We start from the raw sequence: 27431 nt of genomic DNA on the forward strand, positions 1-27431 counted from the left end.
AATGGGCCAGTTTACATACTTTTATGCATATTTAGTGAAAAATAAATCCCAAAATTAACTCACTCTCTCAGGAGCAGGCCTTTATAGCTTTTACGTTTATTTGTATCCTGTCTTTATTATTTTTACAAATAACTCAAGGCAGGGAACGTATATAACATACCTTTTTCCTTTTATGTACCCACAACAGTTAGAACAATTAATCAGTGGAACAGCTTGCCTCCAGAAGTTGTGAACACTGGAAGTCTTTAAGAAGATGTTGGATAGCCATTTGTCTGAAATCGTATAAGGTTTCCTGCCTAGGCAGGGGGTTGGACTAGAAGACCTCCAAAGTCCCTTCCAACTCTGCTATTGTATTATTGTATTATTGTAACAATACTGTAAGATGAATTGGGCGGAGAATGAATGACTAACCCAGTCACCCAGCTGGCTTTCATGTTGTATTATTGTTTAATTTTACTTGACTTATTTATATATTCATATATTATTAATAGGATTTATGTACGCTGGTTTGTTGGGGTATTTTTTAATTGTGTATAACTATTCAGTATTCCACTATTCTTTCAACATTAAAATTGACTAAGCAGTTTGTATTTTAATAATAATAATAATAAATTTGGATTTATTAGTCGCTCCCTTTCCGGGCAGGACTCGGGGCGGCGTACACTAAGACATATATAAACATACATATATACACAGACATACATGCACGGAGGAGGTAATAGATTAAAACATTTAGACAAATTAAAACCATTAACATGCCCCGTTTAATAAAACCCAATATACAATAAAAATTTAAAATTTAAAAAAGACAGTCAGGAGGAATATGAAAAAATTACGGTTGAGCCAGGCCGGATAATTGAAAGAGGTGGGTCTTCAACTGTACACGGAAGGAGCGGAGATCGGAAATAATCCTGATGTCACGGGGGAGGTCATTCCACAGGGCTGGGCCCATCACAGAGAAGGCTCTGCTCCTGGATGTCGCCCCCCGACACTGTTTGGCGGACGGCACCCGGAGAAGTCCCTCTCTGTGTGAGCGAATTGGTCGTAGGGATGTGTGGGGCAGGATGCGATCCTGCATGTAACTAGGTCCTATGCCATGAAGCGCTTTAAAGATCATAATCAAAACCTTGAAACGCACTCGGTAGACCACAGGAAGCCAGTGCAGCTCGCGCAGGAGAGGTGTTACAGGGGAGTATCTAGTCCTCCCCATAATCACCCGCGCGGCCGCGTTCTGGACCAACTGTAGTCTCCGAGTGCATCTCAAGGGAAGCCCCATGTAGAGAGCATTGCAGTAGTCCAGGCGAGACGTCACTAGCGCATGGGTGACTGTGCGTAGGGCATCCCGGTCCAATAAGGGGCGCAATTGGCGCATCAGGCGGACCTGATGGAACACCCCCCTTGCCACGGCTGTTACATGGTCATCCATGGACAGCCGGGCATCTAGGAGGACGCCCAAATTGCGCACCTGTTCCATGGGGGCTAGTTGCACGCCCCCAATGGCCAGAGATGGAAGCACCTGGTTGAACCGGGGGGCCGGAAGCCACAGCCACTCCGTCTTGGAAGGGTTGAGTTTTAGTCGGTTGCCATCCATCCAGACCCGTACGGCCTCCAAACACCGGGACATCATTTCGACGGCCTCATTGGGGTGGTTCGGGGTGGAAATGTATAGCTGAGTATCATCAGCATACAGATGATATCCCACCCCAAAGCCACGGATGATCTCGCCCAGCGGTTTCATGTATGTGTTGAACAGGAGAGGCGAGAGCACCGATTCCTGTGGCACTCCACATGTGAGTGACCTCCGGGTCGAACTCTGCTCCCCTGCCAACACACGTTGCGTCCGGTCAGAGAGGTAGGAGCCAAACCACCGTAAAACGGTGCCCCTGACTCCCAACCCCTCTAGCCGGTGCAACAGGATACCATGGTCGATGGTATCGAACGCCGCCGAGAGATCTAATAGGACCAGGATAGAGGAACAACCCCTATCTCTGGCCCTCCAGAGATCATCAACCAATGCGACCAAGGCCGTCTCCGTGCTGTGCCCGGGTCGGAAGCCGGACTGGCGCGGGTCTAGATAATCATTTTCCTCCAGGTGACGTGGGAACTGCTGTACCACCACATTCTCTACAACCTTCGCTAAAAAAGGAAGGTTGGAGGCAGGACGATAATTGGCTAGGTCCGTTGGGTCCAGGGAAGGCTTCTTGAGCAGGGGCCTCACCACCGCCTCTTTCAAGGCGGCCGGTAGAGACCCCTCACCCAACGAGGCGTTCACTAGGCCCAGGAGCCAGTCGCGCGTAACCTCCCAGGATGCCAGTACAAGCCAGGAGGGACACGGGTCCAATAAACATGTGGTGGGTCGCAGACGTCCACGCAACCTGTCCAAATCCTCGATGGCAACCGAGTCAAACTCCTCCCAAAGCGGTCCCTCAAGACTCGCCACGGGCGTCTCTACTGGACCACTGAAAGGGGCCCATCCCATCCGGATTTGAGCGACTTTGTCCTGTAGATATTTCCCAAACTCCTCTGCTCTGCCCTGTAAAGGGGCTTCCCGCGGTCTCTCAAACAAGAGGGAGCGAGTCACCCAAAACAGGGCGGCAGGGTGGTTATCTGCGGACGCAATAAGAACGGCACAATATTGACGTTTGGCCGCTCTTAGTGCCACAAGGTACGTCCTCAAATAGGCTCGTGCCTGTGCTCGGTCAAATTCGGAACGGGAGGATCTCCAACGACTCTCTAGGCGTCTCTTGTGGCGTTTCATCACCCTTAGCTCCTCAGTAAACCAAGGGGCCAGGGTGGTTCGTCGCCGCAGGAGAGGCTGCAAAGGCGCCACCCGGTCTAGGGCCCCGGTAGTCGCACTATTCCATGCGTCCACCAGGTCCTCTACTCGAGGGCGGGTCAGATCCACAGGATGTATTTTCATGTATTTAAATTCAATTGAGATTGTATATACCGTGTTTCCCCAAAATTACGACATGTCCTGATAATAAGACCATGCCATATTTTTCCTGTGGGCAAAAATATATGCCCACCCCCAATAATAAGCCCCCTGGACAGCCCCCCTCCAGCCAGGCAGAGCGCCACTCACCAACCTGGTGATATCCGGAAGGCACAAAGCCGCAGGAGCCGGGGGAGGGGGGCAAAGGCGCTCACATTGCTTGACGCCTTTGGGATACCGCTAGGTTGGTGGGTGGCGCTGTGCCCAGCTGGAGCGGGGGGTTGCTGGGTAGCTGTTCTCACAAGCAGCTGCCCGGCAATGCCCCGTTCCAGCCGGGCAGAGCGCCACTCACTGACCCAGTAATATTCAAAGGCTCTAAGCCACGTGGCGCTCTGTCTGCCTGGAAAGAGAGGTTGGGCAAGCACTTGTTCTGCCTCCAGCTCATGTGCCTCCCTGCCTCACCATGCCCAACCCTCCCTGCAGGGCTGGGCCAGGGCGCCACCGCCGCCACGCTGCCATGCTCCAAGCATAACCGGCTTCCAAACTCCAGAGATCCGCTGCCGAGTCTACAACCATAGAGCGTAGTCCCAGAGTGGCCGCTGCCGGAAGACTCAGCAGCGGATCTCCGGAGTTTGGAAGCCGGTTATGCTCGGAGCATGACGGTGCTGGTGGCAGCGGGACGGCGGCAGCACCCTGGCCCAGGCCTGCAGGGAGAGTTGGGCATGGTGAGGCAGGAAGGCACGCGAGTTGGAGGAAGAACAAGTGCTTGTGCAACCTCTCTTTCCAGCTGGGCAGAGCGCCACGCAGCTTAGCACCTTTGGGATATTACTGGGTCGGTGAGTGGTGCTCTGCCCAGCTGGAAAGGGGCGTTGCCGGGCGGCTGCTCATGAGCACGGTCACCTCATGGTGGCTTTGTTGCACTGCTGAGACAGCGCAACACAGCCGTTTGCCCTTGAGGCTGTGCCCGGCTCTTCGGGCGCCCACTCGCAAGAGAGCAGCCACCCGGCAACCCCAAACCAATAAGCCCCCCCCCCGATAATAAGGCCCAAGCAAAAAAAAATTGGGGGGGTGAAAAGAAAATAAGACCCTATCTTATTTTCAGGGAAACACGGTATCTGTTCTGTTTAGTTTTTAAGCATAATATTCATTATTATTAAAATATATTAGGATAACAGCTTTAATTATCCCATGTCCATATCACAAATGTGATTGCTACTTTCGTGAAAGACATATATTTTTAGGGACATAAATTTTACCCTATTTGCCATTTGTGTTACATTCTTTAGATATATATCAGCATAAACAAATGGACATTGGAAATGATATATTTTCAATTCATTTACCTTCTGGTCCTATTTTTTCTAATTTTCTGGAAAAAAAATGCAGGCTATTTAACACTCAATTACTTCTCTCAATTATTTTCCCATCTATTTATTTCTATTTTCTCTGAATTTAGAAACTCCTTATTTTTCAAAGCTTCATTTTAAAGAATAGTGGGAAGCATATTTTCCTTTGTCTTCAGTTTTTTACTCATGTGGTTTTATACATACTTGCCAATGAGATTTGAGTCACTCAATTTAGATAGCTTGCGCGTGTACACATCTATCAAAACCAGACAAAGATGGATCAAACCTTTAATATATTGTTGTATCATATACAAATGATCATATTGCCAGCAATTTTAAATTTGAAGTGGTATCAATGAACAGTATAAACTAAATTGTTACAGGTGCAGCCAACCTGCTTGGTATTAAACACCTCAATCTATAAATTAGTTTCCACTAGAGGGTGGCATTAAGCAACTATTTGCCAATCTTCTGTACATAATGCAGAAAGTAAAGGAAATCAGGTGACTGAAACTGAGCTGAAAAGTCAATCTTTTTATAAAGTCACATATACTGCTGTAAATTACATATAATCTAGTAAAGCATTTGAAGCTGTACTTTCCACAAACTTTTCAAATGCCAAATGCTAGTGATCATGGAGCATTTGAATTTAAAGAGCTATCTTATCAATTTTGAGAGCATCTTGTAAAACTGCATAGAAAAGATACACCAACTGCAAATTCTTTCAAAGAAAGCTTTTGAAGTTATGTCATATTCAATTAAGTACATACACCAGAAGTCAGGTAAATTTGTCTAGGAAGCAAGAAGCAAGTTCACAGTGTTGAGATAACTGATATACCTTCTTCTACTCACCAGCAAATGTAGTGTATATAGCAGCGATGGCGAACCTTTTTTGGCTCGCGTGCCACAAGTAGGGGGAGTGCAGGGGGGTAGTGTGCGGGCGTGCTGCACCCATAATGCAACGCGCGACACCCCAGTGCGCATGCGCGCACAACACGCGACCCTCCCCATTTTTACATGCTTTTTTCGCCCTCCCCAGGCTCCAGAGGCTTTATAGAAGCCTGGGGAGGGCTAAAAGAGCATCCCCCGCCCCCCCCCCCCGGAGGCCCTCCGGAGGCTTCAGGGACCGTCCGGAGGCTTCCCTGAAGCCTTCGGAACGCTTAAAACCACCCTCCGAGCAAACCGGAAGTGACTGCTGGGTTGCTCGGAGAGTCGTTTTAAGCATTCCGAAGGCTTCAGGGACCGTCCGGACGGTCCCTGAAGCCTTCGGAGCGCTCAAAAGGATCCTCCAAGCAAACAGGAAGTGACTTCCGGTTTGCTCGGAAGGTGGTTTTAAGCGCTCCGAAGGCGTCAGGGAAGCCTCCGGACAGTCCCTGAAGTCTCCTGAGGGCCTCCGGGGGGGGGGCAGGGGAGGCTCTTTTCGCCCTCCCCAGGCTCCTATAAAGCCTCTGGAGCCTGGGGAAGGCGAAAAATAGCTTTTAAAAAGGTGAACTTAGCTGGCCAGCATGCGCACGCGTGCTGGCCAGCTAACAGGGCAGCGCCTTGCGTGCCCTGACAAATGGCTCCACGTGCCACTTGTGGCACATGTGCCATAGGTTCGCCATCACTGGTATATAGTATATATAGTGCAAGAAAAAAGAATTCCTAACACTGATCTTTCCACATGGGCAGGAATGAAGATAACTCCTCTAAAGATTTGCAACCAAGTCAATAGTGCAATAAAATAAGAAACCAGATGTGGTGCTGGCTACCAGCTTTGTTGATTTTTTAAAAAAGTGGACCAATTAATGGAAGTCATGGGGATAAATAGCTATTAGATGTGATGACAGTACAACTGCCTCTGGAACCCAACTACTGGGAAACTACTGTACAGGTAGTCCTCAATTTACAACTATTCAAAGTTACAGCAGAACTGAAAAATTCAGTTTTTCAGTTCTGCTGTAACTTTGAATAGTTGTAAATTGAGGACTACCTGTACAGTAGTTTCCCAGTAGTTGGGTTCCAGAGGCAGTTGTACTGTCATTTAATTGGACCATTTATGACCTCCATAGCATCCCCACAGTCATGTGATCATAATTCAAGCACTCTGCAGTATTTATTATGGTTGAGCATCCTGGGGGCATATGATTGCCATTTGTGACCTTCCCAGCTGGTTTCTGATAAGCAAAGTCAATGGGAGAAGTCAGATTGTTTAACAACTGCATGATCTATTTAACAACAGCAGTGATTTGCATGCTCTGTGGTGGCAAAGTGGTTAGGATGCAATATTGCAGGCCAACTCATAGGCTAACTCATTGCTCACTGCCAGGAGTTCGATTCAGACAGACTCAATGTTGACTCAGCCTTACATCCTTCCAAGGTTGGCAAAATGGGGACCCAGATTGTTGTGGGCCATATGCTGATTCTGTGTACCACTTAGAAGAGCTGTGAAGCACTATGAACTAGCATATAAATCTAAGTGCTATTGCTATTGATTTCCTTAACTATTGTGGCAAAAAAGGCCAGAAAATCAGGCACAATTCATTTAATAATAGCATCTTGCTTTATTTTTCCAAAGAAAATTTTCTAACATCACATCACCAATTTGTCCTTTTATGTGCACACTGAACTAATCTGCATAGGCTAATTTATATATGGCAACTTCCTGTTTCCTTGGTGAGCTACACAGAGCAAATAGAAAATTGTTCTATGTAGATTAACACATCAACATCTGCTTAATCTGGACAGAATTTTTCCCCCCTGGAAAATACATCACTGCAGCTTTGTGATTAAGGCTGCAACTTTGCTTAGAGTAGGTCTTAGTGAGCTCAGCAGAACATAATTTTGAGTAGTCATACACAGGAATGTATTTTTAATATTCTCAGATAAGTATAACATAATCCACAAGGCCGCTTAAATTCTCCACTCCTTCAATTTATTATTGTCTAAATTATTAATTCTCTTGACTCAAAATAAATCATATCTTTCATGTTCAGGGTAGCAGATTATTCATAATCCATGACAATTTCACCATTCTGCAATAACAATTCATCTAAACTATTAATATATCTCATTCTCAGCCGGCTGGAGGGGATGGGAGTCGGAGGCACCGTTTTACGGTGGTTCGGCTCCTACCTCTCCGGCCGGATGCAATATGTGTTGACTGGGGGGCAGAGGTCGACCCTGAGGCCACTCTCTTGTGGGGTGCCGCAGGGGTCGGTCCTCTCGCCCCTTTTGTTCAACGCATATGTGAAGCCGCTGGGTGAGATCATCCGTGGTTTTGGGGTTGAGTACCATCTGTACGCTGATGATACTCAGTTGTACCTCTCAACCCCAAGCCACCCCAACGAGGCTGTCGAAGTGATGTCCCGGTGTTTGGAAGCCGTCGGGGTCTGGATGGGGGACAACAGACTCAAGCTCAACCCCTCCAAGACCGAGTGGCTGTGGCTACCGGCACCTCGGTTCAGCCAGCTGATTCCATCACTGGCCATAGGGGGCGAACAATTGCCCCCTGTGGAACGGGTGCGCAATTTGGGCGTCCTCCTAGACGCCCGGCTGTCAATGGATGATCATGTGGCAGCCGTGGCAAGGGGGCCGTTCCACCAGGTTCGCCTGGTGCGCCAATTGCGCCCCCTTCTGGACCGTGATGCCCTACGCACAGTCACTCACACACTGGTGACGTCTCGCCTGGACTACTGTAACGCTCTCTACATGGGGCTTCCCTTGGGACGCGCCCGAAGACTGCAGCTAGTCCAGAACGCAGCCGCGCGGGTAGTCATGGGGAGTACTAGGTACTCCCACGTAACACCTCTCCTGCGCGAGCTGCACTGGCTACCTGTGGTCTTTCAGGTGCGTTTCAAGGTTCTGATCACCATTTTTAAAGCGCTCCATGGCATAGGGCCTAGTTACCTGCGGGATCGCATCCTCCCACATACATCCCTGCGGCCAATCCGCTCTCACAGGGAGGGCCTTCTCCTGGTGCCGTCCACGAGGCAATGCCAACGGGCGACACCGAGGAGTAGGGCCTTCTTTGTGATGGGCCCAACCCTCTGGAACGACCTCCCCCCCGACATTAGAACCACTACTGACCTCCGCTCCTTCCAACAGAAACTGAAGACACACCTGTTCCGACTGGCTGGTTTGGCATAATTTATAACGTCTACCTCCTGGCATACACATTCTTACTGGTTTTTAGAGGGATATTGTTTTAAATTTAATCTGATATTTTAAACTTTTGTATTGATTTATTTATTAGCAGTACAGTTTGGCATATTTTATCCTCCTCATATATATATACATGTATTTCTGTAGTTATTTCTATGTTTTAATTTGTTGTATTTTAATACGGACTGTACACCGCCCCGAGTCCCTTTTGGGAGAGGGGGCGGTATATAAACGCTAATAATAAATAAGAAAATAATAAATAAATAAGAACTGTTTTAAAAAAAACCTTTGGGAAGGAACCACTGTAATTTAAGAAACTACAGGCCTATATATTTAACCAAATAGAAACTGAGTGTCAAAACAATCTCATAAGTACCGTAATAACTACCAATCTCCCTGCTTTTATCTGGTCCCTCCTATGCAGCCTCTTATTCGCATTCTTAGAAAGATAAGCTTTATCAGAATGGAGTTCTATATAATTGACCTATATCTTAGACAACTGCCAGAGCTTCATTATTACTAGTTAATCTAATTACTAGCAAATCTAAATTACAGAATAGTCTGCATGGACAATATTCTTGGATTTAGTAAAACAAAAGAAAACCAAATTACAACCCCCCCCCCCAAAAAAAATATCATGACATCTAAAGCCCAACATGCTAAGGTTGTAGTCCTAAACATACAACAAAAAGGACATAGATAAAAAGGAAGCTGTTTTATAACATAAATTATTTTCATGATACCTGGAACACCTACATATACATTTTAAAAAATCCAACTATAAATAGACATTATAAAGAACAGCAAGTCTAGCAATAAGCTAATTGGATGAAGGATAGATGTTTTCCCTGGAATGAAAGGAAGGTCTTTCCTTTTGCTTCTGGGTTAAACAGTACTTGCTGTAAAAATGGGATATTCTAATCTATTGTATTCATATCTATTAATACATTTCCTGTAAACTTCCCTGTTTAGACTCTGTAAATTAAACTCATAGCTAAAATTGGCTATTGGTTTAACCCAGCACAGACAGATTTACTTCACTGTGCATAGTTTGCAAATAGTACAAATTCAACCAAATTTCAGTCTAACTACAAATTCATTTTCTCTCTTTTTAAAGAACCACTCAATATTTATTTAAATAAACTGTGCGCTAAACAGCTTGTCAAAGAGGGTAGAGACCCTCACAAAATGAGTCTTTTGGGGCCTGTTCTAGATCAGAGGTCTCCAACCTTGGCAACTTGAAGACTTGTGGATTTCAACTCCCAGAGTTCCTCAGCCAGTTTGGCTGATGAATTCTGGGAGTTGAAGTCCACAAGTCTTCAAGTTGCCAAGGTTGGAGACCTCTGTTCTAGACCATGTCTCTTAGTCCTACTATTTACGCCAGGTTATCTTTGTCACTGGGGGCTGAGGAAGTGGGAAGAAAGCACTGAAAGTCAGCACTCCGTCTTTTTATTTACTACAAATGCCTACGAGGTCTATATGAAGCCCAAAGATACTAGAAGCTGTCCCTTTATTTTGCAACACACCAGCTGTCTATTTTTTTTATATAGTCAGGTAGTCATCGACTTATGATCACAACTGAGCCCAAAATGTGTGTTGTTAAGTGAGACATTTAAGAGGGTTTTTACCCATTTTATGACATTTCTTGTCACAGTTGTTAAGTGAATCACTGCAGTTGTTAAGTTAGTAAGATGGTTGTTAAATGACTCTGGCTTCCCCATTGACTTTGCTTGTGAGAAGCTTGCAAAAGATACAGGTACAATAGCCGTCAGATTATGACCATTCGTTCAACAAGCATTCAAAACCATTACAACAGTGCTGAAGCGGGGGGTGGGACTTATAACAGGTCCTTGGAGTTTCAGTTGTTGCAGTGTCACACGATCAGATTTCTGACATTTCCTACCAGCTTCCCACTAGCAAAGACAAAGGAAAGCCAGCAGAAAATTGGAAGTCACAATCACATAATGTCCTCACTTCACCACCCATATGGTCATTTAGCAATGGCAACTGTGACTGCTGGAATTGCTGTCATTGCTTAGTGATGAAATTTCTGGTCTCAATTGCTATTGTAATCCGAGGACTACCTGTAATTGCTGGACTTGTGGTGCTTTAAACTGTTTTCTTATGACTATGTTAAATAAAACTGAACTCAAAAAAGCAGGGGTGATGGGTGTCAAATCATATCGCAATGGAGGTCTAGATTTTGAGAGTTCGTGGCATTTATTATATTGCATTTGGTTCTAATTCTATATAACAGTTAAGTCTTAAGGCAATGTTCAACTAAATGATATAAAAATTGAAGGAAAAATGTTCAGAAAACAGACAAATTAGAATTAGACAAAGATTAAAATTAAAAGCAGCCTTGCAACTTCATTACAGCAGAGCTTCAGGTATTAGAAAAGGCTCTGGGGAAGATTCTTCTGCTTATTGTAATAAATAAGCAACAGGTTGGGAATCCAGGATTTCACAAGTATAGAACCCTAGTAGAAGCCATTGATGTCCCAGACAATATTATATTGAACCATTATACATTTTTAATGATGTATTTCCAGGTACTCTTGCAATGTCCAATCACAGCTCTGTATGGGAGCCGAGAAAGAACGTTTAATATAAATATTATATGAGAGAAGTAAAAGGACTGTTGTAGCTTTTGTTTCTGGCAAAGTTATAAATTCTTAAGGCTTTAAAGTTATCAATAGAGGACAACTGCAACTGTAAAAAGTGACCATAATAGTTATATTTGTCCATTTCCATGATTATCAAATAGTGGGGTTTCATAAAATGAAACCCAAAAGATCTAAGATCATTCTAATTAGGGCAGACATTCCAAGGAACACCTGAAGGCAGCTAAATAAACTTTCAAATTGACTTGAACTGGGAAGGTTTATGCAGAAATGACAGCAAGAATAAGAATTGAGACAGATGGTCAACTCTCAGGAATAATACCAAAAAATACAGATTGAGGAAAAAGGATTGTTGCTTGGTGCTTCTCTTTAATTGAAAATGTAAACATTTTAATTGCATGGTAGTAATAATACAGCACACACAAAAGAAATTATTCTTGGATGTTGTACTTTTAATTAGACAATGTTGGATTAAGAGACATATTCTTCTAGGATGTGAGGAATATGAACTCAGTCAATGAAAGGTAAAGTATTAACTTTGAAAAAAGGGGGAGGGGCTTATATTTCTGTCACCACCTGACAAATACTCTTCATTGGAGTGGCATTATTTGGTTTAGCTAATTGATATGGTACAATGCCAGGCACATTTGGAAGATGCTGGGATATAAATATTACATTTATTATTATTCACATTATTTGAAAAACTGGTTGGTTTGTCCTGCTATTTTTTTAAAAAGAAAGTAGTTTAAGGATAGTGGTATTTTAGATCAGATTAATGTCAGGAAAATCTGGATTATCCAAAAGCCTGAAACAGCAAGATATTCAATTAAAATATCTTTTTTAGATTTAATTCAGAGATAGGGGTTTTTGGTTTTTTTGCTTCTTTTTAAACATTGAGAAACTTCAAACCTGAGGTTTTACTATATTCACTGGGTGAGTTTTCACCAAATGAAAGAAATTTTGAGTTTATAAAAGTTTATAAATTTTTTTCATATACAGCAAAAGAGTGATTTGGCACTTCCGGTTCCGGTGGCTGACGGCGACGGGCAACTCGTTTGCTCGCTCCGGCTCCCCGGTGGGCTTCCCCACTCCTTGGGGGGCACAGGACGCCCCGAAGAGGCATCCTGCCGGAGGAGCGGCATCGCAGGGGATCCCTGCATCGGCGGCGGCTGGTGGGGGGCCCCCCGCCTCGCTCTAGGCACCGGGGAGCAGTATCGGAGGGCGTGTAAAGCGTCTTCGCAACAGGCTGATCGGAGAATGAAAAAGCAGAAGGAAGCAGCGGCTGTGTGGTGAGGCGCATATCCCCCTTCACTCCCTTTGTTGATTTGAAGAACTTTTCAGCATCTTAAAACTTTCACTTTCGGCTAACTTTGGAGGCGCGACTGGAGGGAGGGGGATTTCCCCCCCCCTCGGACAGGCGGCTTGGAACAATTTTGCTCTCAGCCCCAGGGGAAGGAGGAGGGGGGAGAGCCAACCAATGATGCCACACCCTTGCTTAAAGTGACTTTCATTGAATTTAACTCCATAATTTACTGATGATCTGAGGACTTTGGGAACTTTGAAAACTTTGTTATGCCTCTGAGCCCGAAGCTGGCAGGGCAAGATGGCACACTTCCGTTGTCTTCATGAACTGTGAAACCTGACTCCACCTTTAAAAATTCAGGCTTCCGGTCTTTGTCTCCGTGCTACCCAGAAGAATCTCTTGTGGATTGTTACTCTTTGAACTCTCTGGGGTGAAAAATTTTACTCTATTGCCAGGCTGACTAGAGGAATTCTCTCCTGCTTGGACCTTCTGCCTCCTGGACTCATCTGGCTGCTCTGCCGCTCCAGCTGTCCATTCTCTACACTGACTGAACTCTTTATTCTATAAACTATGTCTCCTAAAAGACCACCCCCTGGAAAGCCTGGCTTTGCTACCTCTACCCCGACATCAGCAACATCCAGTCCTGCTACACAATCAAAGATTACAGACCTGATGCAACCTAAAAGTACAGAGATGGATTTGCAACAAATGCTTCAGCAACTCTTACAGGGACAAGAGGAAATTAAGAAACAATTAAAGGAAATGAAAGAAGAAATTAAAGAGAACCAAGCTCAAATTTATAAGAACTCACAGAGACTGGACCTTGTGTAGGGTAGGGTGGCGGAGATGAGGGGGGGGGGTAGAGGCGGTGCAGAAGGGAAACAAAGAACTTGATACCCAACAAATGAAAACAGAATTTGAGAGAATGTCCTTTTATCTTAGATTTCAAAATGTGATGGAAGTAGATGATGAAAACATAAGGGACATCATGATAAACATCTTGGCTGAATATACACACAAAGAAAAACAACAGATGGAATGGGAGATAGATCTGGTTTATAGAGTGAATTCAGCCTATGCCAGAACACACAATGTACCCAGGGAGGTACATATTAAATTCCTTAGAAAAAGCACAAGAGATGAAATTCTGGGTGTACAAAGGGGGCAAGCCCTGACATACCATGATAGGGAAATAACTATCTTGAAGCAGATCCCCAAGAAAATTAGGGAAAAAAGGAAAAATTATTCGCAATTAGCGAATAAATTATACCAGAAGGGGGTGTGGTTTAGATGGTTGATGCCTGAAGGTATGTTGATATTCTGGGAGGAGACAAGAATTAGAATTAACACACCCATAGAGGCACAGGCCTTTATGGAAAAAAACAAAATACACCTAGAAAAAACAGAAGATCCTACAACGGATATGCAGGACACGGGAGGGGCCGGAGCTCTGCCAGCGGGGGGAGAAGGGGCAATACCAAGAAAGCTCAGATCACAAAAATGAATAAGTAAATCTCGTTGATATAAACTGACCGAAAGTAGTAATGGAATTAACATGTGGATCATATATTACTATGTATTAAACTGATTGAAAGTACCAATAGAACTAATATGCTGATTATATATGACTATGTATTAATGATTTATACTCAGATGTATACTATGAGTTTGGAGGGAGGGGGCGCCTACCACACTTTGCAACTGCCAAAATTTGTATACCTTTCCACTACCTTTTTCCTTGTAAATTTAAAAAAAAAACCAATAAAATTTTGTTTAAAAAAAAAAGAGTGATTTGGCTGTTGGTTTTAAAAAGTTTTAATGGATTAAGGATCCAAGTTGACTTGGGTTAAGACTTTGAAATAAATTATAAGAGTACTTCCTGTGGGAAACTTTGTAAATTTACACTGGGGGAAAAAACTGATGACTTCGAAGGTTGGACACCAGAGGGTATCAAATGGAAATAAATGCATAAATGGATCTATTAAGAAAGATCTATAATTATTGGGCTCAGAAAATAATTTTAAAAATAGCTGCTATTATATATAAATTAAGAATAGGAACAAGTTCCACCAAATAAAACTGAAATTTATGTGAATGTGAATTTTAAAAGGACTGTGTATAAGAGGGAGATAGACCTCAATAGTGAATACATCATACAAAAACATAAAATTGTTGGATATACAAATGAAACTGGATGATTTAACAATTAAAAGACCTACAAATACTAAACCTGAAGAGTTACATGGATCACATTTTTATACTGGATTCACAAAAGCCATGAGGTGACCATGCTCGCTTGCACCTCAAAAATAATAAGACCTTCCCAAAAATAAAGCCAAGCGTTTATTTCGGGAGTAAAATAAAATAAAATAAAATAAGGGGAAACACAGTAATAGTTACATTGCTATTTCTGATAACCCTTAGTAAGCTTTTCTAATTAAGATAAGACTTTAATACTTATTTACAGAAAATGGGATTGGATTTTGGATGATGAGATGATTGGTTGTATTTTAATAGCTGATCATGTTATTAATATTAACTATACTTGCCATGAACCAGTGGGTGTTCTTTTCTTTTTTTCTGCACTTTTCATTTTTTTATATTTTGTATCTTTTGTCATTTGCACTAGTTTTATCTGTACAATGTAATCTTTAATAAAAATTATCCTGCAAAATGAATAAAAGATATAGTGGAAAGACTGACCAATAATAGTTTATGTGGTCAAGTTTAATGCCATGCTTAAAAATTGAGCTTTTTAAAATTGTTATTATGGAATAGGAGTTTTCAAACTTTTTAAACTCATTAGTTAAAATAAAGAGAGACAATGATCTAGTGATAGAAAATTGCCTACCTTCAACAACTTTTTTTTTAATATTGTGTTCTCCTGAACATTATTTGAAAATCCCTGTAACAGGGATATAGTAGTATTTTTATTTAGCATACGTTTACATTTAAACAAAGTACAATATCATAAGGAGCCTAGTAGCATCTTTTTCAAGTAACATATTTTATTAAAAACATTAGAATTTATAATACTAATGATACTTTTTAATAAAATCTGTTAGTTAAGAAAAGTGCTCCTCCTGATTTGTTTTAATCCTAAACTAACATAACTCTCGTCCTACAATATCTACAAGATTTGTGTGTTTATATATCTGTGTGTGTGTGTATAGTTTGTGATTTTTGTCTTTGTCTTTCCCCCCTTTTTATATTCATATTTTCCAGTTTTGATTTTCTGTTGCTGATTTATTTATTTAAATATCTGTATAGATGCCCCTCTTAAAACCAAACTTAAAAACCAGCAAAATGAACAATATATACAACAAAAAGAATAAAACCAAAAATAGAAAAATCTGGTACCTCAACTACACTTTACTATTTCTGTATAGTAAATAAATATATTAAAGATGCACATACATTTCTCTTGACACAATACCATATTGGAATATATAAATAAAATGGCTTTTAAAGAAGTTCACTGTAGAGATATGAAATAGCTTTCTCTAACCTGGTGTGCCCCTTCACGGATTACTGCCTTGTCATGGCGAAGGGGCTTGCCTAGCTCAATGAAGCTATGAGATATGCGGTGCAGGGCCACCCAAGACGGACAGGTCATAGCAGAGAGCCCTGGCAAAATGGGATCCACTTGAGAAGGAAATGGCAACCCACTCCAAGATCTTTGCCATGAAAACCTCATGAACAGTTGAGCTTAAATGGAGTCCAGAGGATGATAGAGGACAGAAAGGCCTGGAGGAACGTTGTCCATGGGGTCGCAATGGGTCAGACACAACTTTGCAACTAACAACAACAAACCTGATATGGCAAGACTGATTGAGATACAAGTCTTCAAAAATAGTTCATCAGATTATTGCTAGAGTAAGTTAACATCTACTTTGTTTCTTTCAAGATTAGGAAGCAAAGATTAAAAATGCATTTATACAGAAAATGTTAAAAGAGAGTTTTTGTTCAGTTATTGGTACAACATATGCCAAAAAATGAAAGAAAACTATCACACAGTAAACAGCCCCTTTTACTGAGAAAGCCTCCAGGCACAACTGTCAAAATTCATTTTAAGGCAGGAAACACACAAAAACAGGAGTTAATATTGCTTTTTAAATTGTTTTTTAAATCTCTAGCTTAAATGTCAAAAAATACCTGAAAATATTGGCACAATCTTTATTCCCATATTTGTGTAACTACCAAAAAAAAGTCATTATCTTTGAATATGGCAAAATAAAAAACAACATCAGTATATCAAATACTCATAAGAACATTGCAATATTAAAAGTTTTAGCATATCTATAATGAAGATCTACTCTTAAACTAATTATACAGCTCATAAGAAACGTTTTATCTCAAGGTTCAATCTAAGAAGTTGCCAATGCAAAACATTGAAAATAACCACTGTGTAGGTTGAGCGTGTATATAAGCACACATACAGATAGAATTCTTTGTGCTCATAAGTTTTCATTGTTATGCAAGTAGATTTTTTTAAATTACACATTAATTTTGTTTCTAGTTTTGTACATTGTTTGAGGTCCCAATTAGGAGGAAGAGTGGTAGTTATAAGGTTATTTTCATGTAGCAGAAATCAAAACATTGCATAGGCTATTTTTCTATAACATAGGTAGTCACTGACTTACAATCATTCATTTAGTAACTGTTTGGACTTACAAGCAAAGTGACTTATAATTGGGTTTAGTACTGTTGCAGTATTCCTAGTGATGTGATAAAAATGTGAGGACTTCGTAACTGACATGTATTTGTGACAGTTGCACTGCCCTGGAGTCATGGGATCCCCATTTGTAAACTTCACAGGTGGCTTCCAACAAACAAAGACAATAGGGGAAGGCAGATTTCTTTAATGACCATATGAATCACTTAACAATGGAAGGATTCACTTAACAAAAAAAGATTGTAAAATGAGGCACAATTCAATTAACAATTGCCTTGCTTAACTATGGACATTTTGGGCTCAATTTTGGTCATTAAGTCAAAGACTACCTGTACAAAACTAGGAGGAAAATTATTTCCCGAAATCCTCCTTTCATCTAAAATACTGAATAAACGAAACTTATTATTGGGATAAAATCCAATCAAGTCAGTATTTACAGATAGTCCTTGACTTAGAACCATTTGTTTAGCGACTGTTTGAAGTTATGACGTCACCCAAAAAAGTGACTTACAACCCAGTCCTTGCACTTACAATTGTTGGCCATATGATCAAATTCAAGTATTTGGTAACTGGCTTACATTTATGACAGCTTCAGCAACCGAGTGTCACCGTGTGAGACCTTCCTAGCTGGCATCTGACAAGTAAAATTGATGAGAAATTGGATTCACAAAATGAAATCAGGCGTGACTCATTTAACCACCACCTTACTTGGCAATTGAAATTCTGGTCTCAATTGTGGTTGCAAGTCAAGGTACTTATCCGATCAAACTGCAACGAATTTCACTTACAATAATGCTATAGTAAATTTTTCTATGCTTCCCAGCATCCATATTAATAATTATGCATTCCTCTTCCTCCATTCATGCATGTTCTTTGATTTCAACTTACTAATAAAATAATCTCCCCAGTAACTTATATCTTTCCCATGAATTGAAATGTAACACTTTGAAAAATAGGAATAAGTTTGCCAATTTAAGAGATTTCCTTCCTCCCAACCCACAGGTCTTATTCATAGTATGCCTTATACGCAATGCTTACACTCACAGTTGGAATTTACCTATAATTTACATTACTACATCAATCATCTCCAAAATGTAATACGGTATATTCTGCTTGCAGAAAAGGGTGGAATAATGCTTACCTGAATTCACATATTAATAGGGGGCAAAGGGTGGTAGGGAAAGGGAGAGAAAAACAGCCTTTGCTCAGTTATATTTGTGTTATCTGACACTTTCAGAATTAGAATGAGAACAAGAACTAGATTTAGCCATTGAACTGAAAAGAGCAAAACGATAGCATCCCCAAGAAGCCTCTTCTCTCAATTCTGAGATTCCCCCCCTCCCCGCCCCTCAGACACTGACTTCTTTGTCTATTGTAAGGTCCAATGTAATCTCTTTGCCCTGCAATTGTTAGCTGAGGCAAAGAGCATGTGAACTCTCAGCCCAGGAGGCAGATGTTTACTGACACTGTCATAACTTGCTGGATACATTAAAGAAAAGGCTTTAGCAAATGTAACGAGATTTTGCATTAGTCAGGAAACAAGCACAGCTATTGAACTGCTCCAAGCCCTCATTCAACTGCTGGGTTATTTGGTTGCATGTTTCTCTTTTCCCATTGTACTTATCTCTTCCATCAGCCTTATTGGGATAATAAGCCAGAAAAATAAGTCCCATGCACAGTCCCATTCTCTCAGGCCTTGTCCCACTTCAGTAAAGGAAGCTTGTGGCTGCCTCCAGACATTCCACTAGGCAATGCCAACGGGCGACACCAAAGAGTAGGGCCTTCTCTGTGATGGGCCCAACCCTCTGGAATGACCTCCCCCCCGACATTAGAACCACCACCGACTTCCGCTCCTTCCGACAGAAATTGAAGACACACCTGTTCCGACTGGCTGGCCTGGCATAATGATAACGTCTACCTCCTGGCATACATATTTCTTACTGGTTTTTTAGGGGATTGTTCTTTTAAATTTAATTTTATAGGATATCTGTTGGGGTTTTAATTTTTACATTTTAAATTATTTACTTAGCAGTACAGTTCTGTATATCTTTTTATCCTCCTCTTATTCATTTATCTATCTACTTAATAATTTTAATTGTCTAAATTTTATAGTTATTCATGATGTGTTTCTGAGATGGACTGTACACCGCCCCGAGTCCCTTTCGGGAGAGGGGGCGGTCTATAAGCGCTAAGAAATAAATAAATAAATAAATCAGATCCTTAGAAACCTACTTTCTCCTTCTCTCTGCAATGCTCTTCCACATTGCAAGATACAGGCCACAGCCTTTCTGAACTCATTGGTATTACATTCAATTCAGCAACATTTGGATGACAGGTAGACAATATCTTCTGGGGAGAACAAGGTTTCATAGTCTTTGTTGATCTGTTTTCATCAGTATCCTTCAAATCAGCAATAAGGAATATGGTACTTGAACTTTTTCACATCCATGTTACATCTTTATAAAGATTCCATGTTTTAAAATCTTGCAAATTATTCTGTGCTGAAGCAACACATAGTATTTGACTTTCCTGTGTCTTGCACTAATATAATTAATATTTTCTCCACTGACAGATCTCCAGAGATATAGCCATCTCAGAAAAAAGATAACTTCAATTAATGGGCAAATTATAATACAGGGTATTTTAAAAAATGAAATAAAACCACCTGAAGCCATTCCTCCCTTTGTTGGTCTACTATTAGCTAAGAGTATGAAATTCAGAGTTCTATTCAATATGTTCATGTCTGTTTATATGAGAGAGGGGAGGGGGGGGGAGAGAGACAGACAGACAAACAGACAGACAATAAGCAATGGGTCAAGAGTTCAAATGCTGCCACTTGCCAAATATTTTAAGTTTCATAATCATGCTGAGTATGAAAAGACATTAGTATTTTACAAATTAATATTAGTCACTCTTACCACCCAGAGTCACTCTATGAGGGAGATAGGCGGTTCCTAAATATAATAAATAAATATAGGGAAAAAGAGCAGTAGCAAGTTCACTTCTGCTGTCAGAACAATAATTTATACATCTTTCTTCCAACCATGTACACTGAATAGTATTCGGTCCAGAACAGTACGCAATAATATTTGAATAAAATTAATAGATGTATATTGGCTTCAAAAAGTTATTATCTAATTTACAGAAATGAAACTTAACAAATCTTTTAAGAGGATCAAATAATACTAAAACATAATTCAAAACTCCAGTTGAGATAAATGCATGTTTTCTTTATTTGTTTTAAATTTTTAAAAAAGTAGGATACAGATTATAACTTTCAAGAAATAATTAAAGGTCTTATGTTTAGTGAATCTGACCAGACCCTTGTGTATTGTTGTGCCTTTAAGCAGATGGATTGCAGTAACTCTTATTTTTATGCATTATTGTGTAATAAGAAATTGTATAAATATAAGAATTGAACAAATCCTTTCTTACGCAAATATCAAATGCCACAAAATAATTTGTTGCTTTAAAAAAATATGTTTTATTAAAAATTAGCTTTTTAGTTAGCCTATCCTTAATTTAAAATGATAAAATTTCTGCTATTTCCACACCTGTCTCTTACTTTTGCTTCTTTCAAAAAGCATCAGTGTTTCCAAAGCAACACCTTTTATTTTCTTTGAAAGAATCATCTCTGCAACCTTGCAAAGTCATAAAAATATTCTAAGGATGAATTAAGGGGATTGAGAAATGTTTTTAGGATTGTCCTTAATTCCCAATGTGCTATTAATTTGTATATCACAGTAGGATATTATTTCACTACATAGGCTACCTGAACAAATTTGTGATTCACTCCTAATGCTGAAAATGTTATTAAAAAATTGATCTTCTATAACTAAGAAATAAACCATGCTTCAGATTTTATCAGAATACTCCTATTTCCACCTTCATTGCTGTATTTTTACAGAAAATGAACATATACTGTACTTTCAAATGTCTATTGAGCCACTACACTTATTGTCACCATGTCTGCACAATACATTAAGTCATAGGAGGTTTAACTATAGTTTAAAAAACAACAACCACCAAAACTGGATAGGCTAGCACAACTTGCTAAACCATAGGCTACAATTGGGTTCAGGCAAGGGGCAAGGCATAAAATAATTTAGTTGGCTTAGTGTGCTGTTTGACTTAAGTCTCAGCCAAATTCTCCCTCCCTCCCCACTGTGTTTGCATTAATAGGTGCACATATCGCATTAACTTGTGCAGTTGCTTTTTGGCATGTCCAAAAGTGCTGTGGACTTTGTCCTATTAGTGAAGTTTGACAATTGTTTGCCCAGTTCATCACAGTTTAAAGCATGCAGTCTTAACATAACATGCAAAATCACTCTCCTGTGCGTTTGTGCAGAAGTCAAAAAGGAACAAAACCTGAACATCACCTATACTGGCCTTTTATCACCCGGGGCCTTTCTAAATCTTGAATTACACTTCCTCAGAATCCTCATGTCTGGGGCTGATGAGAGTTGTAGCCTTGAGGGCACTCAATTGTGTTAGATGATAAACAGCATCTTAATCTACCTTGTGAACAATTAAATAAATCATGGGCAAAGAAAAGGAGGTTTGCACTACCAGCAAAATATCAACAACCTCCGGTATGTAGGTTCCACTCTACAACATAAAGCACTCAACTATCTCTCTTGCACTATGGACCTATCACAGATAATATACCCTGCAATGTATCCTGAAAGTCAATCAAAAAAAGCCTTAAGTTAGCCACCTAAACATCGTCCATCGTTTTCAATAACCAAAAATACGTAAGGTCCATTTTTGCAGCAAAGGAAGCCCCCGGGTCCATTTTAAACCGATTCAGACGGAGTCCGTAAATGCCACTCTTGAAGCTGGAGAAGAAAGGATGGGGAGATCGGAAGGAAACGGGGGAGGCGAGGATGCTTTAAAACTTACCCTAAACCACGGGGAAAACATCGACCGAGCAGGCGGATAGCGATCGCTCCTTCTCACCGGCATCTCCAAGAGTGTTCCTTGAAGGAAACCGCTATGGGTAAAACTTCAGCCGTCCCACTTACTTCCCCCGGTTTTCACACTCAGAAAGCGGCGGACGCCTTGCTATTCCTGAGCAACTCTTGGGCTTCCTTAAACCCCGAAAAAAGTTTCGCACTCTTTGGGAACCCAAAAACTTCCTCTTCTGGCCTCCGGAGTCCTTATCCCATCCTCCCAACAAACCTTAAGAAGCCGCCCGGCCGGAATATCCAGCCGTTCCCTTCGCTGAGCGCAACTACCACACCAAAGTAACACTCTTTAATAACGCCGCTACCATTCCGAGCCGAGAGGGGGGGGTACCCCAAAAAAACTCGCGCGCACCTGTGGCGCCGACTTCACGCCCGTGCTCGCTATCCAGGCTAGGGGAGTGAAACAGGCTCCCGCGACACCGAGAACAGCAGCCAAGGATAAAACGAGGGAAAGGAAACGGCGCTGGGTGCTAATACAGACCTGCTCCCTCCCCCCTCCTGGGCCAATTGGTTCGCTCCCGATGGAACCCTGCGCTGCTCCCATTGCAACATTTCGTCTTCCCTCTTGGAAGTTGAGGGGCGGGCACCGGTAAGGGCATTAATTGTTCGCTTGACGCCTCCCATGATGCGAGGGAGGAATCGCGGCAGCCACTCAGTGCCTCAGCAAGACCAACGCTTCCGTTTCCATTGGGGGGGGGGGGAGAGGGAAGAGTTACAAAAAGAGTAGAAAAAGCGCGCAAATACGCGCATACACACACGGACGCATACACGGGGGCATGGAGGAGGGGCGTGTTATGAAGAAATTAAGCTGCTGCGTAAAACCAGAGCTCGGCTAGGAGAAGCGTGGAAGAGCCCGTTTTAGAGAAGTAGGACGAAGAGGGTCAGAACAACAGATTCTTATGCGCTTGAGTAGGCCTTTACTGCCGTGCAATGATGCTTGGGCCTGCAATCTCGTGTTTTAAACTGTTTTAAGCCCAATTCTAATCATTGAGGACCAGGGCTTTCCTATGGAGTTGCCTGAAAGTTTCATCTTTGATAATGTCTCAAATCTGGAACCTGCCAAGAAAACTGCAAGGACTTGCCTAGTCCCCAGGATCAAAAATTGCCTCGAAGGCACACAGAGACAAATCTAGGACTTCTACTGAGTAATTATTTCACAAATCGTAGATAAACTGGGCCTGGGAAACAGAAAGTGACACACGGGTCCTGGGTTGGAAGAGGTTTTAGCAAGTGAAAAATAGAAGAGATGACAAGACTGTCAAGGAAAAAATGAAAAGCTCTGAAAGAAATTCTTGGTGAGGTTGGGAATAACATTTTCCCCCCAATGACTTAAGCTTTCCATCAGACAGGAATGTCATCAGTCCAAACTGGTGGTATAAAGATCACCAGTGTGTAAAGAACAAGAATTAAAGCTGTCAACATTTCAAGTCCTAAAACCAGGAGAAGGAGAATATGGCAGCAACGACATGTACTTCCAATAATAAAAGCAGGGCAAGATGATTTTTTTTATTTCTCTGCATCATCCCCCCTACCCCTCTGAACAGCAAAAAAAGAAAATAAAAATAAAACAACTATGAATAATATAGAGAAGGCAAACTAAATAATAGTAGTGCCCTAAGTGCAGGAAACAGTAATTGAAGCTCATGTAGGGATTACAGCTCCCTTTGAGGAGTAGTGGGTGCTCCTAGACTGGTATGGCATTACAGCAAACCTCCTCAACAACAATTTATAGAAGTGCAAAATAATCCCCAAGGAAAACTATGCCTAGTGTAATGGTATTTCAGATGTTTCCAGTAATAATCAGTTTGCAAAGTCAGTACCTTGTTTACTTTCAGAGATAGAAACCAGACAAAAGCTGTGATCTTATTCAATTGCTCAGTCGGTAAGGAAAAAAAGGTTCTCTTCTGGCAGAAGTAACAATGTTTGAGAAGCATTGCATGTTTTTTAAAACAATAAAATACTGTATGAAGTAAATAAATGTTACAGGGCTTTTTCTTAAGTTCCTCGTTTGTATCATAGTCACAATTACATTCCTAGGTTATTCTAATCAATAAAAAGAGTAGTAGGTAGACAGGATGAAAGTGATACATTTGAAAGTGATACATTTTGCTCAGCTTATCCATATAATAATAAAAACATTAATAATGGTAATATACGATTAGTTTTGTTTCAGTTACAGACACAAAATGCTTGCTTCAACTATTACATAGAAAAGTATACCTTTTCCACATTGGCACTATCTTGATGCAGTGAGAGACTATAGCTCTCAAAGCTGCCGGCCAGTAAGACTGAAGGCTGTGGGAATTCCAGATTGGGAAAGGCTGTTCAGTTTTAAAACAAAATTGCAACTAAAGAGAAGGCCTTTGAGGTCACTTGAGTCATAACCACATATTCTTGAATTCAAAATTTAGTCCACTCAAAGGACGTTAAATGTCATTATCTGCTTTTTTTCTTGTCCCCCTTTTCTCAACAGACAGTTTTTTTTCCTACTATTGTGTAGTTCTCTCTGAGCCAGAGGTGGGTTCCTCAGGTTCGGCCCGGTTCGGCTGAATCAGTACTAGTATGCCTGCCTGGGTCACAGAACAGCAGCGACCCAGGCTGACCATGCCCTCCGAACTGGTTCTGCGGTCGCCGCCATAATCATTTTTTGGGAGTTCTGTGCACGCGCAGAACAATTTCCATTGAACTGCATGTGTGCATAGCGCACATCAAGCACGCGCATGCAAAGCGCGCACATGAGCGAATCGGCAGTAACGCCGACTAGAACCCACCCCTGCTCTGAGCTCATACACAGCCAGAAAATTATGTTTCATAGGTTTTTAATCTATGATCATCTATGGTTTATCTATGATAAAACATATGGCTTAGCATGGCATGTGAACCTTGGTTTAAACCAGTAACAGCAAAGAAGAAGCGCTGACAAGGGATAAGGAAAATTAGAAATTGCTGTTCTAAAATTATTTTATGAGTTCTCTTTCCCAAAAACGCAGACAATGAATAAATTGTATTTGCACCAACTCTTTCAACAGAGATGAATTTATCGCGTTGTGACTGAGAATTAAGTTGTTTCCATATTTTTGTCTCTCTTGAGAGACAGCTTAGACCCCTTTTTAAAAGTTTTCATTTGTTTTTTATAGTTGCAATTGTAATGCTTAATAAAACGTAAACATATAATTTAATAAAAAAATTTAAAAAGTGATATGACCTGCATTTTTGAAGATGCCAATGAATTTTAAAAAAAAATGCAAAAACAAAATCTACATTTTGTTTTGAAGAAAAGTGGACTGTTGCCGATTATTCAAATAATTGAAATTTTTAGAAAAATAATTCCTTTGTTTTCATAAAAATGGCCCAGGTGAGACAGACTAGAGAGTTCATTTTTAAACATTTCAAAAAAACTCACCCTACAATAAAGAGATAAAACTACTCATTCCATATTGCAAATCTCCATTTTTAGTGCAGAGCATTTTTATTGGTCAATCAATTTAATTTGAGACAAACATCTCCCCCATGTTCTCAATGTTGTGTTGCACTGTATTTAAAAACATTTTGTACCCAGAGCAGCTTACAAGCAAACTATTGTTATAACCTACTTAGGAAGACAGCAGCATCAATGAATTACAAACTGCCAATGGGATGTGAACTTCGCAATTCATTCTAAAAACCAATCAGTGAATTCTTCATTTTATTGGATGATCAAGCAATATAAAGGCAATATAATATAATCCAGAACAATGTTTACTTAATGTTTTAGGATTGCCTTTCTCTTCGGTTTAGGTTTTATATTCCACTGATCTGGATTCTTTTTTCAATGAACATAATTTTACAAGTATGCACAAATAATGTAATATAAAAAAAGTGATGAGGACTACCCAATAATTCGCTCTTAAAATCCACTGTATGGTGTAAGGTTTGATAATTTTTTCTTTGTTTCCCAATACCTGTCCAGGAAAATTGCCTCAACATGTCCAAATAATCAGAAGTACATCTCATTGTGACATTGCATTATAAATGTTATCTCTTCTTCTTTCTTATGTACAAGGTTAGAAGTTTCTGAACTTGCTTTTTGGGGGGAAACATACTTAGCGGGGATGGAATGCCCTGGATATTAATAATCCTATAATAAAAACTTGTATTTACTCATTTTCAGGGTACCAGCGCATGATTGGGTCCCAGCTACTAACTCAATGATCTTCATATTAAACAGAATAGGACATTGAGATTTGCAAATCTCTTGGCCTAGCACAGTGCTTCTCAATTATTTTCTGTCATGCCCCCCCTAGGAAGAAGAAAACATTTCGCGCCCCCCGCGCGACTGTAAATAGTATCATTTGTCTATAAAATTGTTATAAGTACACCTCTGCATAACACTGTATCCTTATTAACGTATAAGAGAATAAAAAAAGAAAGAAATGTGGATCAATTTACAACAAAGAATAGCTTTATTAACTGTAGCAGAAAAGATTTAAAGGAGCACAGGATTTAAAGGAACACAATATTAAAAAAAAAACTTTAACCTGCAAAACAAAAATATATAAAATAATTTGAGCTGAGCCCCCCTTTACGGAGCCTCGCGCCCCCCCTGGGGGGCCCGCCCCACTATTTGAGAAGCACTGGCCTAGCATTAGCCATATGTAGAATCAATGGAGATGCACTCCACCATTAAACCTAAGAGAAAAGCCACGCTTGTTTCAACTGCTGGCTCTCAATTTACAAACAACAGCTTATGCAAATGCATCAGCTTGATAAATTTCCAAAAATATTAGGCCTATTCTAAAATATGCTTTCAAAGGAAAAGAAATAGCACATGACATGGATCAAAATGTTTACTTTCAAGAGAGTTTAATCAAGAGAAAGAAATCTTCTTTTCAGTGCCTGGCAAGTTCATCTATAACAAAGAATTCAGTAAAGCCAACTTATCTGTCACTACCAATATGTCTTTCCCACTGGAAATACTTAACGCAGCCATGCGTACTGGATGACCAGTGTTAAAGCCTCAGTTCTGCCTCCATATATTTGCTAAAGATAACAGAGGCAAATGAAAGTAACTCCGAACATGATTGTAGTGAAAGATGCAACATGGGAAAAGTAACTCCTGGCAGAATCTTCACATGAAGCATCATGAATGCCCCAGAATTTAACCAGGCCATGTTGGCTTAGCTGCTATGATTTATAAATCAGCAACATACTCTGTTACCATGCATTTTTTTCACAAAGGCCATGTGATCACCGAACGCTAAAGAATTCAATGGGATTCTATACAGATATACAGGTAAGTCTTCAACTTATAGCCATTCATTTAGTCAGTGGTGGGATTCACATTTTTTTACTACCAGTTCTGTGGGCGTGGCTTGGTGGGCATGGCAGGGGAAGGATACTGTAAAATCTCCATTCCCTCCCGATCAGCTGGGACTTGGGAGGCAGAGAATAGATGGGGA

General features: G+C 40.9%; 1 protein-coding gene across 4 annotated transcripts in view; it reads right to left on the minus strand.

The window, feature by feature from the left end:
• TJP2 (tight junction protein 2) overlaps positions 1 to 27431 on the minus strand; it is a 98348-nt gene that overhangs the window by 40849 nt on the left and 30068 nt on the right. The window contains exon 1 of one of the 4 annotated variants that reach the window (XM_081945743.1): positions 22475 to 22498. The exons of 2 other annotated variants lie outside the window; for them this stretch is intronic. Coding sequence is in view for 1 of the 2 variants with exons in the window: in XM_081945742.1 (XP_081801868.1) it covers positions 21929 to 21991 (63 nt within the window). In the remaining variant the exon portion in view is untranslated. Of the gene's footprint in view, positions 1 to 21928; positions 22437 to 22474; positions 22499 to 27431 lie in introns of those variants that run through there. One more of the 4 variants, XM_081945742.1, reaches the window with a different exon arrangement.

This window comes from Natrix helvetica (genome assembly GCF_964273705.1).
Source record: "Natrix helvetica genome assembly, chromosome: 2".
In the NCBI taxonomy this organism is placed as follows: domain Eukaryota; kingdom Metazoa; phylum Chordata; class Lepidosauria; order Squamata; family Natricidae; genus Natrix; species Natrix helvetica.